This window comes from Melospiza melodia, chromosome 11 (assembly GCF_035770615.1).
Source record: "Melospiza melodia melodia isolate bMelMel2 chromosome 11, bMelMel2.pri, whole genome shotgun sequence".
Classification (NCBI taxonomy): Eukaryota; Metazoa; Chordata; class Aves; order Passeriformes; family Passerellidae; genus Melospiza; species Melospiza melodia.
Window position 1 is genome coordinate 4724531 of NC_086204.1, and position 17354 is coordinate 4741884.

A 17354-nucleotide genomic window follows, 5' to 3' on the forward strand; every position below is an offset into this window, starting at 1 on the left:
CATCCACTCTGGAGTGCCTTTCCAGACTGTGAACCATATGCCTCATGTCAACAGAAATCTTGCATTAAAGTATGAATACACCCAGCTATATATATTTAAATAGCAGAATGTAAAGGGTGCTTCATTTCTGATGCTGGCATTCACAAAATAACATTTTTCCCAGGAGCTTTTCTTCCTCACCTTGCAGGCCACATAGTTTGCACAATTCATGTGTTCACAAGTGCTGTATTTTGTGAAAATAATTGATTAAGGCAGTTTTGTTGGCATGCTTCCACCATGCATGTTGGTCTCTACTATTATTTCCTGACCTTCTGTTTTTCCTTGGGCATAGAGGCTCAACCAGAGCTGGGAAACACCCAGGATAGATTTTTCTTATTTAGACTCACTTGGATGACATCTCCAACAAGCAAACAAATGAAAGAACAAGTTAGTGAGGGCTGGGGTTTGGGTGGTGGCTGGTTTGGAGTCCTTCTATGACTTCATAGGATAACAGAACTAGAGTTTTGAGAAAAACAGTTCACATGGCAGAGAACTAAATATGAGAGAGAAATAAGTATCTTATCATTCAGTCTGCACCATTCTGGTTCCATCAGAATGCCTGACACCCACACAGATGGCTTCCACTCACCATGACCAATGTGATGATCTACTGACCCTGACACTTAAGCTTCTGGCCAGATCACACAGGAACTGCCCAATCAACTAAAGCATTATTTACCCTCTTCCTCCAAGGTTTGGCTCCAGGTAACAGCCTCTCATAGCACTCCCACAACGAGTCCAACTTGTTGCTTTCAGCACAACCCAAATACCAGCGATTCCTGCAGAGCAGGGCTGAGGGTGCCGTGCCAGCAGGGAGCTTTACTCCACCCTCAGGTCACTGCTTGCTCCCTTTATGCATCAAGAAACCACAGCTTTGCCAACACCATCAGGTGGGAGCTGAACTCTCCATGACTGGCACAGACTAAAAAAGAAGTTACCTGCATTTTTAACACCACTTAAGGAGACAGAAAACCACCACCAAAAAGCTCTCAGTGTGCAGTGGCCCCAAAGCACCTGGCTGGCACTTCCCAGGCAGCAGAAAAGCAGGAGCATTCCAGAGAATGAGTGACTGTGACCAGCAGCATGATTCCCTACCCTTGCCCATGAATCATGGGCTCCCTCCCTCTCACCACTCAGTTCCACCTGTGTTTATAGGAAGACTATGCTAATCTCTGCCTAAGCACCAAAATACAGCAACTGCCGAAGCCCAAGGCCCTGCCAAACACTGGGGATTGGTGCAAGAAAGGCAACATATGGAGGGGATTTTTAATCTGTTCCCAAATTAGAGACCAGATTTGGTGGTGAAGGAAGGAAGCACAGCAAGGGAAGAGACTGCAGAGTTGAAGGAATTTTTACAAGGACATACCAAGTCCTCCATCTTGTGGACATGACCTTAATTTCTGACTGATGCAATATCTTAGAGCTTCCTCTTGGACACTCAGTATGGAGAAAATACAGCTGACATTTTGGAGTGACCTTGGGACATACTGGGCCAGGCTTTAAGGGCATGAATGCTGTGAAAGCTGGCATTAGAATTGTGCTTTCTTTTGTATAGTTAGCATTTTTCTGTAGCCATTACCCCTGGAACCAAACAGATGTGGAGACAATTACAACATCTATTCTAGAGAATGGACCTGTCTGTAACAGTTTCAGTGAGACTGAGCGTGGAAATCTAACTGAAGCCTACTCAAAACTAATCAAAACAATTATGAAAATGGATAAATAAATAGAAAGAAATAGTTTCAATCCTCTCTTTTAAAGCCAGATGTTGATTTTTCAATGCTTGTGGGTTGGTGGCACTTTTGAAGGTTGCCCAGAGACTCGATTCTAAGGAAACATTTTGGCAGAGCTGCTCCACTTCTCTGGCAGGTGTTCACATCACAACATTGCCCTCCTAAAGTCCCTGCTCATCACACTGCAGGTGCAGGAGAAGAAAAATGCAATATCACATGTTACCACAGCAGACCCACAGGCCAAGGATCAGCACCATTCTGCTAAGCAAGAATGCATCAGGAGCAATTTCTTCACTGAAACAGTGTTGAAGAACTGGAACAGGCTGCCCAGGGAAGTGGTGGAGTCACCTGGAAGTGTTAAAAAATGTGTGCATGTGGCCTTTAGGGACACTGTTTAGTGGTGGCCTTGGAGGTGCCAGGGTAACGGTTGGAGCTGATGATCCTGGAGATCATTTCCAACCTTAATGGTTCCACACAAACTCACCACAGCCACTTGTAGCTGCCACCACCTGCTCAGAGGAGCAGCCATTCCTCTGTAACCCAATTTTTACAGTCGTGTGTACCACAACAGTTTCACCATCATTTCCCTTTAAATCCATTTCCCATTAATCTACACTCCTAGCCTGTAGACAATTTCACATGTGGAGGTGCTGAAACCATGAGTTCTGCCTGTAGCTGCATTATTTACTTGCTGACTTCCTGTGCAGATTTCCCTCTCCCTTACCAGAAGCAGTCACCCATAGCTAAAGAAAATTAAATGGAAGGGGATCATTAGGTCTCCCTTCTGCCACTGGCCCAGTTTCAAATCCCACCATTATTAGCCCTCCTAAAAACATTTGTGCTGTCTGATGCCAATTAGCCAAGAAATCTAGATAAAAGAAAGCTCTCCCTTTGTGGAGAATTGGACAAGGTACATACCTCTAGAGGCTGGAGAATGAATCCGTCTCTTGATGCCAACGAGCCATTTACAAATGCCATCCACACCCTGTAATTTGCTGCAGCCCCAAATTCTTTGACTTCCAATATTACACGTTACACTGACTCCCAGATATCAGAAAATGGCAATACAAGGCTCAGTGCAGCAGAATGTCCCTTCCTCCTGCTCATGCACAAATGAAGCTGATTTGTTCCCATGAGCTTTAAAGAGCCATGACAGATCTTTCTGACACAAGTCACCTCAAGTATTCATTGCAATTACACTTTTTTTCCCTCCCTGGAGATTTTAAAGAGAGAAAGAGTACCCACAGAATATCAGATAAAGCTGGGCAACAACATGAAGAATTTGCAGGAATGTAAGTTGCTGCTCACATCTGCCTTCCACAGCTCCCCTGTATTGTACTCTTAATTCTCTACCCTATTAACATGTTAATCATATGAAAGAGCCCCAAAAAAGAGACAAGAAATTCTAAAGGCAACCTCGTGGTAACTACCCCAAAAATCACTTAAATGAAATTTGGAAGGAATAGGCATTGTGGTGCCTTGAACTTTTCTGAGCAGTTTGCCAAAAGTTTGCTTTCTCAAAGAATTGCAAGTTTGTCTGAAAAAAAGCTGAGGCAGAAGGTTTTCATTTTCTGATCATGTAATTCAAAAGCAGCTGCAGAACAAGCCCATTGGTTCAGGCTAACAAAAACAGTCTCTCCAAGTTAGTAAATTAGTATTCACCCTGTCTATGGATGAGGAGGAAAATGACTAAGGAGGAGGTCGCAATCAGCACCTATTAAAGGAGGTTTGCAAGGTAGAAAACATTTGACTCAGGAGATTCCATTCCCCGGTTCCTTAGACAGCATTTATTGGTTTTGTACCTACTGGAAACTGCTCAACCATATCAAAAGGCAGGAAACTTAAATGCTTTCTAGCTTGCTATCACTTAATATATTTTAGGACAAAAGCTGCTGGAAAAGCAAGCGGCATTGCTAAGGCAGTGTCCTTTACATTGAAAGGAAACCAAATCTTCTTGTTTTTTATGTGCAACCTGTAGGATTCCCTGAACTGCTTTGATTTACCATCACTTTCTGGGGGACAGGAAGCAAGGTTGGCAACATCCTTCCTATGCTGGAAACATCTCATAATGCCTGCCACAAGGAAACTCTGACAAATATTCCTACAGGGTGCCCTTAAATGATGGCCTTATCTAGAAATCCAATGACATTTAAAAATGTACTACCTTAGGTAAAGTAAGGGCTTAGGTAAGGGCTTTCAGCGAGAGGGAGAAAAAGAAACCTTGTGATTTTAGTGGCAACAAAATAGATTTTAAGCAGTTTACAAAAACCTGTTCTTCATCTTTGCATCTACACGTTGTTGTAATACTAACACTTAATTTCTGTACCAGTGAACAGAAAAGTACCAACATAAACATCTCTTTAAAGGAATGTATCTCTTTAAAGACCTTTGCAGCAAGCTGAAACAACGAATAAAAGGAAAATGCATAAATGAATAGAAAATGCACAGACATGTAACAGGGACAAAACCCCGGCAAGTTTCTAGTCGCTTTGAGCCAAGTCATTTAAACCTCCAGCAGAACACCTCTGTGCCTCCCAGCCAACCCCGCCCTGCTGGGATCAGGGCAGGAATCACGGCAGGAATCGCGGCAGGGATATCGAGGCAGGAATATCGGGGCAGGGATATTGGGGCAGGGATATCGCGGCGGGAATCACGCAGGAATGTCTCAGCAGGGATAACGCGGCAGGAATAGCACGGCGGGGATATCGGGGCAGGGATATCGCGGCAGGGATATCGGGGCAGAAATCCGGCCGTGTCCGGAGGGATGTGTCTCACCTGTGCCCTGCATTCTCTGGGGATCCGCTCAGCTCCACCATGGTCCTGCCAGGATGCCGGGCGGGCGCAGCGGAGGCTCCGGCTCTGTTCCCCGCGCAGCCGGGGCCCAGCCCAGCCCAGGCTCCCTACGGAGCTGCCCGGCCCGGGCTGGCCGAGGGCCGCCCCCCGAGAGCCGCCTGCCCTGCCAGCCCCGCGGGCGCTCCCCAAAAGCGGCGGCAGGAGCCAGCCCGGACGGGCACACGATCCATTCTCCCGTCCCAGGGAGCCGGGAGGCAGCGCAGGAACGCGGGGTGGGGTGGGAGGGGTGTGGGCAGCCGGAGACGCTCCTGGGAAAAGCCGCCTGAGAAAACTCAGGGATTGCGAGCAGCTGGCTCCCAGGCTAAAATCGGCGGCAGGGAAACTTAAGAGGGTATAGCTCGCTGCAGACGATGCCCAGAGCGCAAGAAGCCGGTTTACATGAAAACATCTCAAGAGCTGGACCAGGAAATGTATCGGAATCTGCTTGGAAACTGCACTTCCTTTGAAGATGTTTCCCCACTTCAAATGCTTCTACAGCTTAGGAAACACACAGCACAAAAAAAGCCCCAAGAGCCACTTAAGCAAACAATAAACTTCCCTGCCTCCTCTTTGTTTTCTGCATTGCCTTTTATTTTTGTCCTTAAATTCAAAGATCTGCGACTTTGGGAGTGAAACGGTGAAGTCTGATACCAATTGCCTTTTCCTGAGCTCTGTTCTTTTTTATTTTATTTCACAAGTGCCGAGAGCTGAACTTCCAGGCATAGCATTTTTATTTATTTGTAGCTCTTTAAGGCACAGAAGCCAAACCCTACAGAGTTTGGTTGCTGCTGCCACCGCGTTGTGACACCCCAACAATAGAGAGTGTCATGTTTAAAAGCCCATTTTTAAAGTGCCCTCCAGCAGGTCCCACCTGCCAGCCAGGGGCACCAGAGCACACACACACAGAGGAAGAATGTGAAGTTGTTCAGCCTGTTGCTAAACAAAAATTACTCATCAAGAACTGAGGGGCTGCCTTTTGCTGTTGTCAAGAGCAAGTGTTCTGTTTATTTTTAATTTTCTTCATTTTTTATCTAATTTTCCCTTTTGATTGCAAGACCTCTGATTCACCCCTTTTTTTCCCACTACCTTTTTTCTAGCAGGGTTACTTAGAACAGCTCCTGCACATTGTCTCAGGTAACAATTTCCCACACCCTCAGTGTCTCCCTTGGAAAAAACAGCTTTGGTCACCCTGCCTCCTGCCAAGGCTCAGGTGGAAAATCTGTGAAAAAAAAACAAGCCTAACCCTTGGGAAAAAACTTACTGAATGTGTGATTAAACAATACTGACTCCAAAATAAATAATAAAAAATTGTTACTGCTCCATTGCCCTTTAAAACCATTCACTAAATTACACCCAGGGATCCTGCATCAAGAGTAGCACTGGAAGAGAAGCTCCAAAAAAAAAGGCATTGTCTCCCAAAAATAGCAGAGTAACATAATATACAGTCCTTCCAAAGCACAAATTAGTTTGACCTGCTGCTTGGAAATGCCAAATCACTGGAAGCAGCAGGGAAAACTTGGGACCAGGTGGAGCTAGATTTTGTAGAAGGGCAGCAACAGCTCCTAAGGGCCCATGATCTCCTCTCTCCCAGGCACAGAGTCAGGAATGCTCAGTAATTACAAAGCATCTCCACTCCAGAGCTGGGCACCAGCACCACAGAAAAGCATCACTCCAGAGGGTGGAGCAACAGCACACAATGCGTGTGCACCACAGGGCATGAGGGAAAAGATGGAAAAATTAAGGACTGGGACATGAAAGTTAGCCTGTGCATCTCTACAAAGGGTTCTTGTGCTTTTTTGGGCAAATAATGGATTTTTGTTATTATTATTATTATCATCATCATCATATTAATTATCATGATCATTACCACCATTATTATTATTATAATGTTTATTTTTAATTGCTTAGTATTTTTATTTATTTATTCGTCATTTGGATTTGTTCCCATGTTTCCCTTTTTTCTTTTTCCATCATTTAGGAATCCTCTGTTTTAAAATCAGGTTCTAACAGAAGGGTTAAAACTTCAGATTCATCTCTGAAATACAGCCATAATCTGCCTATTTCTCCCAAAGAAGTCATTTTTAGTGATGCAGGAAGGTTCCATCCTGGTAGCTATTTCTGTCAATCCTACAACTTGCTGTATGGGCCTCAAAAAAAGATTTCTGAAATGCTGAAGAATCTGTCTGACTCAAGCAAAGACATCTGCTGAAGACTTAGGTAGAAAGAGTGAATGGGGCAATTAACAAATAAATAAATTAGGGGTGGGAAAGACAGATTATTACAAGTACTTGGAATTAATCTAGAAATCTACCCAGATTCAGAAATTCAAAATGCAGTTTGCAAAGTCTAGGGATAAAAGTTGTTTCCAAAAGACTGTAACATTGACTAAAAATTTTTAGAAACCCCTGATAATATTATATGACTTATGTTCAAATATCAGGACTTCTATGCTGCTGCTTTAGCTTGTCCATGCCACAGAACAGTGGAAAAGACCATTGGTGAGGAGGAAAAAGTAAAATGACTAAAGTTTTCAGTGGTCAGATCCTCACCTAAACTGCATCCAGCTCACTGAAAGGTCAAGGAAATATCTGCAGTTTCAACTGAGACAAAAAAATAAAGCAGAAAAATCCTTCACTGGGTGATGCACGACATCAAGCAGCCTCAAAAATAAAGAATTATTAGTCTGTAGCCAAAAGCACTTTACTGGACACTAATTGTACCTTAATGGGCACTAATCACTGCTCCAGCTCCAAGGCTGCTTTTGGGACTCCAGGATGAGCTTGCAGCACAGAGGTGCCTGCTGGAAGAGTTCCTGATGAACTCCAGTGGAGTTCAACAGCCCAATTTCCTCTTGGAGCAGTTCAATTTTCCTCTGTGCCTTTATTATTTCTCCTTTAAGTAAATGATCTCTCTCTACTGAGCTGCTCAAACACTTTTTGTCCATTTTGCAGATAAAAATCAAAGTTCTAATCCTTCCCTCCCCTTGTGCCTTTAAAGAGGGATCACTGACAAAGGGTGGCAGGTTAATAAAACCCCCAGTACACGCTTGGGTTGTGGCTCCACTCCTACTGTGAGAGCACTGGCTCCATCAAAGCCAGCACAGAGAGCAGCTCTGTTTTACACCCAAGCTCCTGGAACTCCAGGCTGCTGCTGGGGGTGATTTGGAACATCTCCCAGGTCAGACTCAGAGCCAGCCCATCACCACAACAAGGATGTGAGCAGGATTTCTCTGCATGGACCCGAATCCATTCCCCTGGCAAGCGACAGCAGCAGCACCAAGGAGGGTGGGAGAGCAGGGAGAGAGGAACGTCACACCCCTGCACAGCACAGACAGCTTTGTACACTGAATTTCAAACTAAATGCACCTAATCCAAGCTCATCAATACCTGCAATTTTGAGCATCAATTTATACTAAAGCAATAAAATGATCAACAGCTAATTCTGTAAACTAAAACCCAACTCTGAACCAGATCAGTATGTTTAAGTTTGGCTCAACAGTCCAAACTAACTCTAGACAAGACAAGGTAATTCAAGCAGTAGGAAGGAAGGCTAATTGTCCATTAAGTGTTAAGCCAGTTGTTACTGATGGAAAAAAGGTAAGTATACATGGTTGAGTGAAGTGTAATTACTTTTTGTCACAAGATAAACAACTAGAAAAGAGAAGCTACAAAATTGAACAATCCATGGTGAGTTCTTGTATGCTTTAAGGTAGATTTCTCTAAAGAACTTCAAAAATATTTTTTATTGCTGTTCCTGAGGAAACAAAGGAAAATCACAGGGTCCTTCATTACAAACCAAGGTTTGGTTAGAACACAGGCAACAAATCTGCCCCAGATGGCCCAAGAGCCACCAGTTCTCAGAAATTATAACATTGCACAACATGCTCTCCTCACAGGGTGTTCTTTATACTCTCAACATAAAATTAAAAAATCACTAAAGTGATTTTTTTGTCTATGCTCTGGAAGCAGTGGGCAAGGATGTAATATACATTTCCAAGGAAAAAAAAAAGCCCTAATGGTTTATGTGTCAATATTAGAAAGCTGAGATTATGTGTCCTTACCCTTTATCTCTGCCCTAAAAAGGTTTAAGATCTAAACAGATAAAATTTGCTTCATGATGAAACTCAGCTTTCAGCACAGATGATCTATGTGCAGGGGAATAAAGTTTCAGCAGCATTCAGAACAAACCAAAATCCTTTGGCTTCACTTGTGTTACAGAAGAAGAAAGATAGCAGCTTGGCAATTTTCTGTATACAAATAATTCCAATTGCCCAGGGGAATGTCACTGAGATCCAGGCATCCTGTTTGTTACATCCAGCCTCCCTGGAGTCAGCTTTAATTTCAAGCAGAGTTGCCTAAACTCTCCATCCTTCCAAGGCAGGCAAATTGCACTGTACATTGTCCAAATTTCAGATCACTTCAGGGCTTTTCCCAAAGTTTCCTAACCTCTTTTGTGGATGCAAAAGATAGCAGGGCACTTCTCACACAGTAGATGTTTCCCTCTGTAGCCTGTAAAGATGTCCAAGATGTCCTGGATTTCACAGGAGGTTTTTTAAAAGGCAACTCATGGTTTGCATGCATTTGCATTTTGGGATAGACCACGATGGGTAAACAATACCATCTAAAGACTTAAAAGTTTTAGAATTTCAATTGATCTTGGCATAATTACGCTCCCTACTCCTCATACCCAAGTCCCAGCACTAAGAGATCATGACCCAAGGCCGCAGACAGTGAAGCAGGCAAAGGTTGTGGTTGTCAGCAAAGCCTTGTTTGTGTAATTACATCAGCCAAAGGCTTCAGATCCCAGCTTGCTAAAGGCTCCCACACACGGGTTCTGCAAATTCTGGGCTGAAGGGAAGCAGAGAATGGAAGCAGAAAATGCATGGGAGCACCGGCAGCCTGTGGAAACACAGAGTGGTGTCACATCCCCTGCTCCCTGTCCCACCTCACTCCAGCATCACTTGCCAGCTGCTGGGAGCACTGAAATTGAGCTTTGTGGTACAAAGCACAGGTCAAAAAGAAAAAGAAGATCCCCAACCACCCACTGAGGCCTGCTAAATGACATGATAAAGGGAACTGGCAGCAAGGCAGAAAGGAGGATGGGAGTCTCTCACAGGTACACACAAACAGGCTCGTGCAAGCCCAGCTTGGGCAAACCCAGAGAGCTGCAAACATGTCAAGTCAGCACATCTGAATCCATCTTCCTGCCAGAGATCCTGCCAAACACACCCCTCAGTGTGAGGGCTAAACCCAAGCCCTGTTTTGTATCCCTGCCATGCACAACAGTTGGCAGTAGATGGGGATTTTGCACATGGCAGCAGAATGAAAAAGCAGACAGGGCAACTGGGAAAATGACTGCACCAAGACACATCATAAATCCCTACAGATGAGATACAGGGAGCTGTGAAGTGCATTTTTTCATCCCTATTTCCTGACAGATATTCTTTGTAGGCCAAGCTGAGTGGTGGAGGGTGAAGGACGCCCCTCTTGTTGGCACAGAGTTTTCTCAGAAGTTACAGGGCTTCCATCATATCAAATTCCTGAATATCACCTAAATAAATTTTTGCTGAACTTAAAAACCTTTACTGAGTGTAAAAAGTGGTGCATTGCAGATTCTTCCATTGAGCTGGTCACAAACAATTCTTTTTTTTTCCAAAACAAACTGTCTCCCTCTCCCCACTTCCAAAACTAGTAACCCTTTCCAGGTATTTATCTTAGCTGTTACTGCACAAGGATCTTAATTATGTGGTAAGCACAGAGTAAATCTATTTTTTCTTTCATCACAAATACTCATTCCAGCTGGAATATACAGAAAGCAAAGCTCAGCTTTGATAGTTTTAGCTGCAAACAACTTTGTCTTAGAAAAAGAAGTTATTAAAATCACCCCAGGAATCTTTTTGGCTCTTTTCTGCTCTCTCCTGCCAGGTTTTTACCTGAAGGAAAAGCATGGGCTGGGTATTGGAGCAATCCTCCCCAGGCAGGAGGGCTCAGCAGAGACTTGCAGGAGCTGTTCTGAGGCACACAGCATGCAGCAGTGAAACCAGATGCTGCTTAACTCATCTTCTGATGCTCACTCCAATTCCAAAGCCTCTGGATTTTTAGAAGAGTAGAGAGGCAGGATTTCTGTCTGAGCCCAGCTAACTGCTCACCTGGTAGCAATGCAGTTTAGGCCTGGCATCAAAACACATCTGAGCTTCATTCTCAATGCTAGTGACTCAGGGTGAAGACAAAACCAAAATTTGCAAAGGGCATCTTCTCTTCTGACCTCCTTTCAGCAACCTTTTTTCAAGAGATGCATATTCAGACTGAGAATAAGCAGGGTTGTTTCAACAAGTGAAACAGCTTTTTTTTTTTTTTTCTTCTTGGATGATTTCACCTCCAAATATAAAAATATTTATTTACATCACTACTAGCCTTTCCAAAAACTCTCACTGACTATGCTCTTTCCTGATACTTTAAAATTAAAAAAAAACCAACAGCAACAAAACCAGACCCCAAAGCCTTTCCTCACTTTCAATTAATCCTGATATTTGCACATATGCAGGCAAAAAAGATCTCTTATTAATGCCACAAAGCTGCCAGAATCCAAACTTTTGCTGCGTAGCCTCCTCAACAACTCTCATTTAGAGTGAGCAGGTGGCAAGAAGGAAGCAGAGCAAGAGAGAAGACAATTATTTTGGGAAAGGAAGTGGTAACTGCTACTAGCCTGTCAAATAGCATGAATGGTGGAAATCTGAATCATGCTTTTACTGTATGAATGGGCTAATTCCAACACACTGCTATAAACAACGATCCTCTAAAAGGATGTAATCTCCCTAACAGGAGAAAATACACCTGTTAGAAAAAGAGCAGGATCTGAAGCAGAAATCAGGCAAAACAGAGATGGCCCAGCTTGAGTTCCTCTTCCTGTGACATTTAGGTGCTGGTCTCCAGGGTCTGCATCACACTTTGTGACAGAATTACCCCACTGCAAATAACACTTGAAAGAAGGTTAGGGGCTGTCAAGCTGGAGTTAGGAAGAAATTACAGCTCCATTTTTAGCTTTCTTGAATGGAGGCTCCTCTGAGTAAGTGGTGCCAAGATGAAATCTTAGCAAGCAAATGACATACTTAGAGTGTGCCTGTTCACTCACAGAGGTATTACTACAATGATAGGGATTATGCACCAAGGAAATTTCAGGGCATATATTTAACAGATGGCTTGCTGACACAACTCAGTGTACAGTGTATCTTCCAGACAGGAATTAAAAATCTCAGCATTAGCAACAACCTCTCCCCTGCCTGCAAGCAGAGGGCAAGCTTCTCAGCTAGCTGCAGATGCTGAGTGCCTCTGGAGTTAGAGTTTTTAAATGATCTTATTAGTTTTCAGTGTTTAAACAAGTCACTTTCTATCTTGTGCTTTTCTCCCTGTGCTGCCCCTCTGGCCCTCGTTTGAGGGTGACCACAGTGGTTTGTGCTGCTCAGAAGGGATGGCTCAGCTGCTCCTCTGGCAGCTGCTGAACCATCACAAATTACAGCTCGCTGTACAAAGTATGTGGAAATTGGTGTCTATCTTAGTACAAGGGACTGTAACCACAGCGGTGCAGCAGCTGCCTCCCAAACAGCTGAGCCAACCCTGCAGCAAGGGGGAAAATGAAAGACACTGAGAGAATGACTTCAGCAGCCCTTGGGTGAAGCACACTTGACTGAGTGCTGAACTTTGGGGAGCTACACATTTCTTGCTTCCATTTCTCAGATGTAATGTGGGTAGTTTGTCTCCCACACACTTCCTAGGAATGGTGCCACACGGATGTGTGCATAATTCTGTAAAGAATGCCACAGAAATCTGCAGAATGGGTGCTACAGCTGATGATGCAAAGCCTTTGAATAACACACACAGTTCCACTTGCTCCATTAACAAAAAGATTCTCATAGAAGTTATAACTTTATTGCTACCAATGAAAAAGAACCCCATCACCTTACAGCCCCTTTTACATTTTTAATAAATAAATCTATTAATCAGCAAATCACAAGAGAGCAAATGCCTTCACCTCTGCACTAGAGCCAATCCTAAGGAGCTCTTCTGCAAGGAGTAATTTCAGATATCACTGTCAGATGCATGGCCTGCAGTTACCATGTTATCCACACGCTTCCCTGGGACAAGTTTGATATTCTTATCAGCTCTGCATAGCAATTTCTCTACCAGATACTGTAGCTGCCTGTGCTGTGCCTTTCAGCTTTTGGTGTCCATTCCAAAGCTATTTTAGTGCAGTTGTTATCTGTACTGCTTGTCATAGGTCCTGGCTGCCACCATCTGCTTCTTCCTCTGTATAAGGATGTGCAATGGTTCCCTTCACTAATGTGTCCTCTGACTCAGCATCTTGACATAAAGCTATTCCCACTGCTTGCTACCAACCCACTTTTTTCATTAGCAGGAATTCTGTAATCATGACAAGAGACATTTTTAACCTGGATGTGAGAACAAGAGAAGTACCTAGGGCACTGCAATCTGAGATTATATATGACCTTCCTCCCACTCTCATCTACACTCACAGAAAGGGCATTGCTCAATTTTTCCCATCCCATTGCATGCCCAGCTCCTTTACCCACACACTCTGTGACATCTGTATTCACTACAGCTGTAGCTCTCACATGTATCTTGTACTTTTAATATATTCTTGTCAGGCATATATCAAATAACACTCTACAAGATGCCACTTGCATCTAAAAGTGAAGCCAGATACACAGCAAGGCAGATACCAAATAGCAGAGTCATCCATTCTCTATAGCCTTGAAGGAAAATAAAGAATGTTACAAGGTTTCATAGAAAAACACAACACTGGGGTTTCCAGCTATTGAGATGCTCAGAGAAGTCTAGAAAATCCACTCATTTTTGCACATGGTATAGATGAAGAAGGAATTTAAATCTTATATTTTTAAAAGTCTTTCTAGCTTATGAAGCTATAAAAAATATTCACTGCCTAGGGCAGACTGGCTGCAATTCTTTATTCCCCTCACTAGCCATATACCTGGAGTAAGTATTTTGCCTACAACACCATGTAAAGATGATTAATACCAGGTTTAGTTCCAAACAAGAATGAACATTCATTCATCTGGCAAAACAAAATGATCATTTAGAGGTGCATTTGAAACTCCACAAACAAATGCAATCAGGGCTCTTTTCATGTCACTCATCTCAAAGTATTTTGCAGTTTTTCCTCCTAAATCCCCAACATTGTCCTGTTTATTTTCAGACTTCCAATCTATAATTTAAGAAATAAAAAAAAAAGAATCTTATCTGCCTTCCTCAAATAAGAAAGAGTTAAACAGTGCTATTGACAAGTACAAATAAATAAGCAATACAGTTCAATGTGTTAATTTACTATCTACATGGGTGGGATTTTCCTTTCTTGTGTGCAATATACTTGCAAAATAAAATACTTAGTAAAAAAAACCAACAGCTGAGGCTGTGAAATGAAAAATACCTTATCTGCTCTTCAGCTTGGATAACAGCTATCAAGGCTGCTTTATTATTTACAGATCCATGTTTATTCCTCATGCCTCACTCTCCCAGAAGTGACATTTTTCACAGTTGAACCAGGGAAGAACTGCTCCTGAGTCTCACCAGCCTGTGTGAAGGCAAGCTTCTTGCACAGGCTGGGAAGAGAAAGAAAGCTCATTTCAAGTGTGTGGTTGCTGCCTCTTCCTTCTTTTCTGGGAAGAGCTGGAATGGTGCTCTTTATGCAGCCACAGGTGGGGTGGAAAACAGGGGGAACTGGGCCAAACCTGGACTTGGGGAACCACTGCAACTTTGCCTGTCATTTTTAATATTTTTCTTATGCTTTGCCTAAACTTCAACATGTATAATTATAGCCAACAGCAGGCAGATGGCTGCTTCTTTTAGGAATGGCACCCTCAACAGGTAAGCTAGAGAAACACCTGTTATTGGGTGCTTGTTGTGAAAACATGAAGCCGAGGAAATTCCAAAGGTGAGGTAAAACACAACCAGCTACCAGCTCTAAACCAGCAGGAACCACTTAGAGCCATCCACAAGAGCTGCATTCCTACTGATCTGCATCCAGCAGCTCTCACCTCTAAATCCGAGGGCTGCCTAGTGAGTTTAAAAACACAGCTACAAAGCTCCCTTTGGGCCAGCATCCCATAACCATCTATCTGATATCTGGATAAATCCTGGTGCTTGGCAGTCGCTTTGCTGGAGACATTTTCACACAACGCCTGGGCTGTGCGACCTCCCCATCCTGCAGTGGTACCCGCCTGGCCAGGCTGCTGTGGCAGGAGCTGCCCTCTGAGAGCTCGCAGCTCCCCGATATGTTTATTTTATTTCTCTCTCGTGGTTCTCTTACCTAGCTGGGCGGCCCCCTCTGCCGGGTACTCGGGGAACTGGCCCTCCGAGGGCACGCTGACCGTGCGGCGCAGGCAGCGCCCGCGGGAGGCATCCTGCGGCTCCGGGATCCCTTCTGCAGGCACCTGCGGGAAAACCGACAGCTGTTAGCTGGGCACCGGGACACCCGTTCGTGTGCCATCTTGATAGGGGACTGTCACTGTCATATTTCCTGAAAAATCCTCTTCGCCCAGGATTTCTTCTCCTGGGAAGCTGAGAAGCCTCAGAGAAGAATAAGATCAATAATTATTTGAAATCTTCTCCTGTGTTTTCCTGCTTTGGAAGGTGGTCTGGAGATTGTCTATCCAACAGGTGGTTGATTGGTTTCATGTGAATTGTTTTAACTTAATGACCAATCACTGTCCAGCTGTGTCAGGACTCTGGAAGCAATCACGAGTTTTCATTATCATTCTTTTATAACCTTCTGCCTGTATCCTTTCTTTATTCTTTAGTATAGTTTTAGTACAGTATATAGAATCAAATTCTGAATTCCTCCTTCATCCTGGGAACCCCGAAAATACCACAGGGGACTTCATTTTCTCCTCATCTGCTAATGGCTCTCAGGCATAGTGTGCATTTGTGGCCTTAACACAAAATTCCAGAGGCTCCCCAGGAGAGTGCAGCAGCAGTGAAGGGCACGCTCAGCCCAGCATCCTCTGACCCCCAACTACTAAAGCACTCCTGCCTTTCTAAATTGCTTCCCCAGCGCCAGACCATGGCTGCTTCCAGAGGCTGCTGCTCAGATTGCTCCAGGCAAAACTTGGAGAAAACTTGTGCCAGCTACCTGGTTAACACAGGGGCTGCACAGGCACTCCCAGGGTTCAGAGAGCCTCACCACGAGCAGAACGCTCATGGCTACGGCCCAGCAGCTCCAGTCATGCTCAGGTGGTAACTGAGCTCAGGATTGGAGAACCACTGGTTCACCAGTTGGTGAATTTGTACTTCACCACCATTGGTGAATTTGTGGTTGCTCCAGGCCAGAGAGATCTGCAGCCACCTTCAGGCAATGGCACCGCTCGGTGCTGGCCACCACACCCTCTCTTGGTGGCCACCACACCTCCTGGTGCTTGTTTCCATGCCTGGAACTTGTGGCTGGGCAGGACTCTCCCCCCTGAACCTTCCACAGCTGGAAGGAACCTCAGGGATGAGGGAGATTCAGCACCCAGGGGCTGGAGGGAGGCACAAAACATCTCAGTGTACTTTTGAGTACAACTGCAGTACGTGTAGCATGGCAGCTTCTTTTCATGTGGCTACATAACACACAGCTGGCACCCAAAGAAATAGAAGCCCCTGTCCTATTTCCTGTGCTGCTTCTCCTTTCATATCTTCCATCAACTCTGAGAAATGAGTATTAATAGCAAACAAAAAGCTATCATTCATTTGCACTGAAGGTTGTAAAAGATCTCAGAGATACTGCATTTTTTTAGAAACAGGCTGGACACTACAATGGCTCTCAAAACCAGTTCTGGCATTTCCTGATTTTTTAAGCACTTAACATTCTCTTAAGGTCATTTTAAATGCTATTTATGACTATCCTGATTTATTTGTCTCCTTCAAACAGTGCCCATTTTTCAAAACAAGTTTCCCAAACCCCTGGTGCTTATTCTGATCAGACTATTGTGTTCTCTGGTGATTTTTACGGCTGTATAAACTCTGGTGCAAAAGCAGATTGGTAAGTTAAACAGAGACTAATTTTGTTAGTTTATGCCACATTTGTTCAATCAAATTCACATATTAAATTTTTGGTTCTCATCTGGAGGCTCCATTTAGTCTTATTCCCTTCTAAACACTCTCCTGATCCTCTGCCTCTCCTGATTTTCCTGGTTTTCTTTTGGGAGATGCTGCGAGCCAGATTTTCCTGAGGATCTTTTGGTGGGATGCTGAGAGCCAGATTTCCAGATCAGCTATTACCAGTCACACCCCACACCTGCTTCAGCAGCCCTTAAAGCCCTTCCACATTCCTGTCACAGTGAACTCCCTGCACTACACCCACCTGCTTCCTCTAGGCCAATACAGCTACTGCAGCATTGATTTCCCCACTAAAGTAACTCAAAAAGATCCCCTTAAGTCAGACTTGAAAATGCTTTATTTAGTAAACCTTCTCCAAAACCATTGTCTCCATTTGTATTGACAAAAAGAACTAACTCCAAGACTGCAGGACCAGTATTTATTGCTTAGCATGAGACCAGCCTGCTCTAAAAAAAATACAGATTTGTGAACATGTAAAATGATCTTGCTCAGCAGTTCTGCATCCCTTGGGACTGGACACATTTTAAACAGTTCTATAAAATGTTCTGTGCTCAAACAATGGATTAATGGATGGAGAGACACCAAAACACAAGGAAGTGCACAAATAAATACCATGTGAAAA

General features: G+C 43.9%; 1 protein-coding gene across 8 annotated transcripts in view; it reads right to left on the bottom strand.

Moving 5' to 3' along the window:
* Positions 1 to 17354, bottom strand: part of RASAL2 (RAS protein activator like 2) — a 126773-nt gene that overhangs the window by 58943 nt on the left and 50476 nt on the right. For 7 of the 8 annotated variants that reach the window (XM_063165405.1, XM_063165399.1, XM_063165403.1 and 4 more), the window contains exon 3: positions 14946 to 15069. In XM_063165405.1, the coding sequence (XP_063021475.1) occupies positions 14946 to 15069 (124 nt within the window). Of the gene's footprint in view, positions 1 to 4547; positions 4659 to 14945; positions 15070 to 17354 lie in introns of those variants that run through there. The other variant, XM_063165406.1, reaches the window with a different exon arrangement.